General features: G+C 38.5%; 1 protein-coding gene across 2 annotated transcripts; it reads right to left on the bottom strand.

Annotated features, from left to right (window-relative positions):
* Positions 1–310: 310 nt before the first annotated feature.
* LOC127627935 (RNA-binding protein 4B-like) lies at positions 311–8,110 on the bottom strand. Of its 2 annotated transcripts, none has more exons than XM_052104556.1 (4): positions 8,058–8,110; positions 6,678–7,041; positions 5,732–6,575; positions 311–5,606 (listed from the first exon to the last, which is right to left on the bottom strand). In XM_052104556.1, the coding sequence occupies exons 2-4, from the start codon at positions 7,024–7,026 to the stop codon at positions 5,327–5,329; spliced, it is 1,473 nt and encodes a 490-aa protein (XP_051960516.1). In that variant the 5' UTR covers positions 7,027–7,041; positions 8,058–8,110; the 3' UTR covers positions 311–5,326. The 2 variants fall into 2 exon arrangements, with proteins under 2 accessions (XP_051960516.1, XP_051960518.1); XM_052104558.1 differs by having other exon boundaries at positions 312–5,606; positions 7,949–8,096.
* Positions 8,111–8,584: the final 474 nt, after the last annotated feature.

Here is an 8,584-nt window from a genome sequence, read left to right as displayed (position 1 = left end):
CAGGATGAGAAAATTTAATTCAATCCATAATTTAAACGTTAACTAAAAAAAGAAAAGAAAAAGCATTAATTTTTTTTTGCACAATATAATATAAAGGAGTTTCAAGCGGCTTTGGATTCATGGAGGTACAAGATTACTTAGGATTTTAAATGAAACCCACTAAATTTCAATTTTACAACAAAGTTAAGATTGTTAATTGTCCTTTATGCATTGTGTTCTGAAACTATATACATGTCATACCAGTGTCTCAGGGTATGAAAAAATAAAGACCACATACCATTTAAGCATAATTTATTGAACTTTACAAGAACAAAGTACAAAGCCTAAAAATCAGTATGTAAATATTAAGAAAAAAAATTGGGATAAACATCCCTTTGACATTTCTGATACAATTACAAACCAAAATGAAAGCTGGCAATTAAAACCAATTAAAAAATAAAATATCAATGGAATTTAATAAATGTTAATTCCCTGAATCATCGAGTATTTCAGGCCTCAATTATTTACAATCACAGTTTATCTACTGTCTGTACCAGCTTTTCAAATCACCTCCAAATTGAAGGAGTCTTTTAGGTCTTTGGAAGGTTGTTAGAAGAAAAAAAAAAAATAATCTGCATAATGGCCAAGAGTATTCAATGTTAAAAACATGAAGATTCTGAGGTCTGTCATTTGAAGATCGGTGCAACACAAACAATAAAAAAATAAATAAAAAAAACTATAGATAGGAAGAGTTTGTAGTGAAACTCTCATTCGACTTAAAGCTGAAATTTTACAAAGCTAAATACCAATATGTTTCTGGAAAATCTTTTGCTGCAAACTATCCCTGTATTAATCTGAAAAATAAACTTTACTATTTGTATGTGGACAGCTAATGAAATCAATCTGCATTCTCCTTGGAACAACAAAACAAATCTGTTTGGCCAGAAAATGGATTCATATTAATTTACAAATATTTTCAATATTTTCAATTGTCCAGCCACAAAGGATCGGAGTGAAAAAAAAAACAACCTAGAGCCGAAATCGGAAGGGTATAAATAGTCTCATAAGGCTGAAAAAAGGCCTAATTTTGGGGTCTGAGGAGTGGATTTGAAATGGACAACAGCACATTGGTTACTCACCTAAGATGAATGCCCTACTTGGATTAGGGCCTTTTGGACAGCGCTGCGCCCTTCTTAAGTATTCAAAGCACAGCTGGAGCACCTCAGCTTTGAACAGAGTGCACGCCTCGTCTCTCCTTACTGGAAGTGCTTCAAAAAGACCAAATGCCAAAACAAGCGTAGGCAAAAACTCCTTAACTAATCTGGATTGTTCCCTCTTATTGCCTCAAATGGAAATTTACTTTCAACTTTATGCCATATTGTGAGAAAAACTTGAGTTCAATGCATTTTGTCATGATGGCAAAAAAACATGTTTACAGTTATTGATGATCAGTGTTGGGGAGTAACTAACTATATAAGTAGCGCTGCTACTTACTGTACATTTTTCAGTAGCGTGACAGTAGCTCAGCCATTTTCACAATAGTATTGCTTTTCCAACAGCAAGCTTCTTTCAACGAGTAACGGTGTAGCGCCACAAAAAGCTACATTTGTCACAAAGTGTGTGTTTACATGCACAATCTTACACCATTTATGCTAGATAAGCAAACATGTGTAGTCATGTACATGCCTTAAACATCTTTCCTTTATTGGGGTAAGGTCATTAATGGCTTAAAGCAAAAAACGATAGTCAAGCAAATTTCATGAAAGCACCTTTACAGGCATTCTACCGGCTTATCCAATGTGCACATGCCCGTTTACATTTTGACGTCAAAAGCAGAGAATAACCCGATGATTCTAAGTCTTATATAAACACAGGTTTCTTGCATTTTCTTTACTTTAATAAGCTGATTTTTCATAGGGATCGGTGCATTGCTGTGATGTTAACAAGCTCATTGTGTGGTGCAAGCGTGCTCACCTAATCTCTTATAAATACTGCTGGGAAATCCAAATAATTTAGGTGAATGTTCTGTTAGACAGTTTTTTTTTTCTTCAATTCTTTTTAAACGATTCACTTATTTAGAAGTCAGTCTTGGAGGCGAAATATTTAGTTAGTTGCAGCTGTTTATCACTGCATTTTGACCAAGTTATATAACAATTTATTTAGTCTTATTAGTTTGTACAAGTATGAATTTGTTAAATTGAATAGTCGTCAACATAATTGTTTAATGTCAGGTGATATGTAATTCTTAAATCAGAACTTCTTACTGCATTATTAAATATCAAATGATTATATATTTAAAAATATTTTCTTTAAATAGCTACAATGTAGTTAACTACTTTGTTAGTAAATCTCAGTGTAGCCATGACTTTTTAAAAAGACTAACTTGACCGTAGTTTAACTACAAGTTAGGAGTAGCTTGGAAAACTAGTTCCAAAGTAGCTCCCCAACACTGTTGTTGATCTCCTACATCGTTTCCCAACCCTGGTCTGGGAGTACCCCAACATTGCATATTTTGACACACCCAATTCAGCTCATGAAGCCTCAACTAACAAGCTGCCATGTTAAATCAGGAGTGGTACATTTGGGAGATATCCAAAATGTTTAGTGTTGTGGGTACTCCAGTACCAGGGTTAGGAAATGCTGATATAATAGTACGCAACCAAAAGGATTAAATTTGTTTTCTAACAATGTAATGCGTTTTATTTTATTAGAAGTAATTATTTTAAAAGTGATTACACTGACATAAGACACCAAACCATGAGCATTTTGGGCACCCAAGATGTAGCAGATTCTAACAACTACTCCAAACTGTAAAGACACAATTACCCCTCGGTAAGCACTGATTCATGGCACTACCACATAGCAAGAAGTACCATCCCCACTTTGTGTTTTATTGTGGTATTGTAAACTGGATGTGGGCCTGATCTGAGCTTCTCTAGCAACTGTGCTAGGATCATTGAGGGGAAATGTATGATCGAGGTGCAGGCGTGGTGGGGGGCAATGGGCTTTACCTTAGCGGGGAGCGCGTCCGAGGCATTGTGGGGCGCTATTTCTCTTCCCCCGTCATGCTCAACATGGCGTCCTGAGGCCCGGGAGCCAATTTAGCTGTAGTTAGCGAAAAGGGAGAATGTGGCTGGAACAGCAGTAAGAATAACAAGAGACATGCACTATTTATAATAATACACAACAGATAAAATAATTTACTGTGTACAATCATTTGTGGAGTCCTGGTGTGCTGATAGAAGCTACACCGCCACCACCACCTTTCCACCTCCACTCCATTTAATAACATAATATTGAGAACATTAACACTACAGTAAATGTTTGCTTGTGAGATTTAATTAAATGCATGAAGTCAAGTGTTGACTGTGGTGAGTGAATGGTGAGTATATGGGTTGCGTGTGCCAAGTGAATTTTGTGTGTGTACCCCACCATATTTCTTTGGAATGAAAGACTGAAGACTGCCTGAGGGGCATTCTAGGGAAAGAGGACATACATAAAATGATTAAACCATTCTCTTTACCATACCTTACAATTACAATGCAATGGTTTCAATGAGAGATATTTGAAGGGAAGCTACTCAACCATCATAACATCTGAATCACAAAGCTATTTACCAAGAAATTAAAGGTTGAAATTTAGAGCAAAAAGCTGGCGACCTGAACGCTCCACAGGAAGCATGTTTGATGTATTCTAAAGCAGATGGTATGAAGATTTTGAATAGATTCCCTTCGTACAATGTCATAATGTTTGACACTTCTGGCACTAATTGCATGAACCTAGAAACTTAACCTTGATTAATTATTCAGACAAAGTCACTTTCAGTTAGTTAGTTTTATAACATGAACGTTTAATTGCCTAAAATGCGCATGAACTGGGACAACACATTTCTTATCCCTTACGCACAAAAATACAATTTTGTTTTCACTGTTTATCACTCTCAGAACCAATTACCGTAATTAGCTGTATGTGCCACACTGAACAGGTTTTACACTCCCCCATCCCTACATAACTAAATGTTTCCACCCAAAAGCTCCTGAAATCAATTCACATAAATCGAAGGATAAAGAGACTACGATAATGTAAATGTGAAAAAATAAATGGTCAGAAAGAAACATATTAATTGCATTGGGCTACTTTCACAAGAAACACAAAGAACTTAAGAACCTCATTCTGTTTTAAGGTAATTCGAGGTGCGGCCACTAATAATTATATAGTCAATACCCAAGAGTATTGTCCATGTAAGGGAGGGATGCAAGGCCAGAGATGGCAGTAGTTTGCTTTGCAAAACATGCATAATTGCTACTGGCAGGCAATAGGACCAGTTCTTTATGCTATTTAGTAACAATGACATCTCCAACTAATTCAGTGTCAAATGGAAAACACTCAAAACAATTGAATATGCCTATCAAGCGACAAACAAGTCTGTCCCTTTTGCAATGAAATACATTTTTCTCTACCCATTTACTCTCTACTCCTTTCCAATATATAATTTTAAATTCAGTTATAATGTTCTTGAACATGGCAGCCGTCTGCACTATTGAGGCAGTGGCTAAGAGTATTTAAGTTCCTTTGATCACAAATGTATGGTTTTGTTGGTACTGATACACTTGAATGTGTCTCTGACCTAAGGCCCCTCCCACTCAAATAGTATTATAGGTAATAGGTTTGAGATTGTGTATGTGAGCGTGGTATTATATGCAAGCTGAGGGATGTCATCCAAATTGTTAACATTGTGTTCTCACTCACACACACACACACACACATTTCACACAGGTCCTCTTTACATTCTATTAAAATTATGCTGTGCATTTCAGATCTGAAGCTTAGACTTTGTGAATTTTACATCAGTCTAAGTCAAATGCAATAAATTGTGGACAATTTTGGAACATTAATTGTGGCTCGCTCCTCAATTAGCAATGAATTTGATAAAACGTATTGGTTTTACAAAAGTCTGAAAAACTGTGTTTACAAAAAAATTAGGCTTGTTCAAAAGGCACAGACATTTGACTTCAGATAAAGTGAGATCTGACAAGACGGTCAAAGAGTGCTTTATCTACAAAACTGACAAATGAAATAATTGAGCATTTCAAAATACACTCAAACCAACAGGGCTCTGAATATAAATGTCATGGCCTTGTAAATGTCTACATTCTGCACATAATGAGATTAATTATACTGGGGGGTTGGGAGTGTCTACAGCCCAGGTTGGTTGCATTGACTAAATTTGATTTATCCCTTTCTTCCAGTTTCCGAGATCTGTTGTCATGTAGGACCAAAACTGACACACGCTCTCATTTTTACAACCAAACACGCGTGCAACAGACATATGTGAAGTGATGTGGGGCTATCGATATGGGGACTCAGATGTGTGCAGGTGAGGGTAATCAAGGCGACGTAGGAGGGGCTCCTTGTGTGTTGAGGGTGGCTCATACACTCTTGGTGAAGCAGCAGTGCCAGGGGCGGCAAGCTGTTGCGGATCCATTGTTGCTGGAGGCATCACGGGCATTGGAGGATGTGGAGGTGGTGGTGGGTAGCTGTACTGGTATTGCTGATACTGCTGGTACTGCTGGTATTGTTGGTACTGTTGATACTGCTGGTACTGTTGATAGTACTCTGCATAGCACCTGATGTGAAAAAAAAAAGTATGTTAAGATGTGCTTTATTGTTGTCTTTCATAAAGGAGTTAGAACAAGCTGAATAACTGACATGGAATTATTTATGCAACTCTGAAGTCAAAATAGCTAGTTACCTTGCAATCGGGTCTCCATTTTTAACTGCAGGTATTTCCGGTCCACCAGGTGGTGTTGGGAGAAGGGCCCGCCGTTTGGGTCGTGTCTGCGACAATGACTGGGAAACTGGGTCAGGTAGTAATGGGGTGGAGCGGCGTATTGGGCTTCGGTCTCTATCAAATTTGGTCACGGCTTGCTGTTCCGCTAGCACTTGTTGTCCCTGCTCAAAGAATCGGGCCCGGGCAGCTTCAAACATGGCTTGGGGGTCAGACTCTGTGCCTTCCATGGTCCCATAAGCTGGACTTGCACTGTACAAAGAGGAATTTGCTCCATAGACAGGGTTTATAGCACCTGATCGCACTTCTGCTTCAGTGGGGTAGCCACCTGCATAATGGCTCTTCGCTGAGCTGAACCCCTGGTTTGCGGCGACACCGTAAATCTGACTCGCCAGGGCCCCATAGACTGCAGCACTCACGGGCTTGCCATCAACCCTGGAAGTGGTCAAGTCTTTCAGAGCTGCAAACGTTGGGTCAGAGCTTGCTGTGTTGTAAAAAGAGTTGTGGACACTCTGTTGAACTTGAAGGGGAAGCCCTGCAGCAGCGGCCGCAGCAGCAGCCAAGACAGCTGCTTGACTCTGGTGGTGTTCAATAGGAGGCCTGTTGATTGGACATTCTCCTGCAAAGTGGCCATGTGCACCACAGCCAGCACATGGGACCTTGTTTGTGGTCGGCTGTGCCTTTGAAAGCTCCACTGCGAGTGGACGGCCCATAAATAAGGTCCCGTGAACACCCTCAATGGCTTGTTCTGCATCCTCTTTGCGCTCCATGTACACAAAGGAGTAGCCTACTAAAGAAGAGGGCTTAGCTGCCAAAGAACAATTTATAACATTAACAACAGGAATTATACACTGATAAAAAGTTAGTGTGTGTACAGGCATATTGTAGAAGCATACTCAGGACAACTTACTCTTCACTTTTTCGCAATCAAGAACTTTTCCGTAAGGTGAAAACAGATCAAACAGATTTTCAGTAGTACAGGAAGCACACAGGTTCCCCACAAATACTTTGATGGAATTGAGGGGCCTCCCTTTGGATTCCTCAACCACAAGGTTCCGGCCGCAGTAATCTAGACCATTCAGATCACGGATGGCACGGTCAGCAGCCCCAACTCCCTGCAGATGGACAAAGGCAAACTGCCTCAGTACAGTTATGTTCACCACTTCTCCGTATGGGGCAAAAAGCCTAATTAGGTCATCTTGAGTTGTTTCCGAATCCAGATTCCCAACAAAGAGCTTCACACCGTTGCTGTCGTCCATTGCACCCCAGAATACCTAGAAATAGGGAACATGCCTTATTTCTTAATTAAGGCTCATCAGTGGGCCCAAAATTGAAGGCGCACATATCAAACTGAAGTTGAATCGGTTCAGCCGGGTGGCACGCATTAAGGGGGATATAGTTAACCCCAAAATTGTTATTGGACATTTTACTCACCCTCATATTGTGCCAAACCCCTATTTCTTCTGTGAAATACAAATAAGTTAAACAGAATGTTAGGGACTACCCATTCACCATTCATTTTCATGGCATCTCTATTTCCAACGGTAAAAACGATACAAATAAAAATTGGTGACTGGGGATAACATTCTGCCAAATTTCTCATTTGTGTTCACAAATATAAGAAAATCATACGGGTTTGGAACAACATAAGGGTGAGTAAACCGAGACAAAACTTTCATTTTAGGGTTAACCAACTGATTTGAAAATCACCCAATCACTCAAATAGAATCGCTCATTTACTATATAAACAGCTTCATTCATTATAATGGACACGTGTTAGTTTGTCTTGTCACTACGTGTAAATGGGGTGATAGGCACAAGGAAAATAGGGGAAAATGTAATTGCATTGTTAGACCGCCAGATGTGAGGACGCGCTGGTTTGTGTCGTCGCTTCTAGAAAGCGCGAATCTAGCTGAATGTGGCTAATGACAAATAAAGATGATGTAGTTGCACACTGTTAGCTAGCTATCTTTAACAATTTCACTCAAAACTAATGCTCTAATCCACCCCGCAAAATGAGCCGTATTTTTAATTATAAGTCGTGAAGACGTAAAAATAATAATGCGTAATTAGCACGCGCATAGTTAGCTAGTCACGCGCACACAACCCCTCTGATAGCACAGCTAGCTCGCTAGCAACCATAAACAAGGAAATAATTAAAATATCGTAGGTCACACTCACTGTGTAAACAATTCAGGGATGGGGAAATCAATCAAGACCAGATGGTAATGCAGTATATCGAAGAATTAAGGTAACAATCTCGACAGAACCGTTTTGTCTACCCTCTTACCTAACGCGCTAGAAAGACTTCATATCCGTTTTCCGACTGCTTGACGGTGTTCATGGCGTCGAGTCCGTGTGAGTGCAAACAACAGACGGAAAGATCCGGCACTTGAACATGTATTTAATATATACCCTGTATAATTATTATATAAGATTTATTATTATTTAAAAGTTACATTGTTGGAAACACCTGGTAAACAATCACGGATCCAATTAATAATATAAAAAATAACCTGGCCCGAGATATTAATGAACGAACATCCGAACGAAAAACGAACATTATGAGAAATAAATGTAGGCTACGAATTAAGTCAGTTGAACTTGATTTAAGTAAATAGATTTTAAAAGTATTTTCTCTCTCTCTCGAATTAAACATTTCACCATTAAAACATTTTCACAATTTTTTTTAAAATAATAATCAAAATAATAAATAATAATTATTATTATTTGTTGTTGTATATGTGTTTTAATGGTGAAATGTTAAATGGTAATTATTATTATTATTAATAATAATAATAATAATAATAACGCTTG

This window comes from Xyrauchen texanus, chromosome 34 (genome assembly GCF_025860055.1).
Source record: "Xyrauchen texanus isolate HMW12.3.18 chromosome 34, RBS_HiC_50CHRs, whole genome shotgun sequence".
NCBI lineage: Eukaryota > Metazoa > Chordata > Actinopteri > Cypriniformes > Catostomidae > Xyrauchen > Xyrauchen texanus.
The sequence above is the reverse complement of the archived record's forward strand: the minus strand, read 5'-3'. Positions and strand labels throughout refer to the sequence as shown.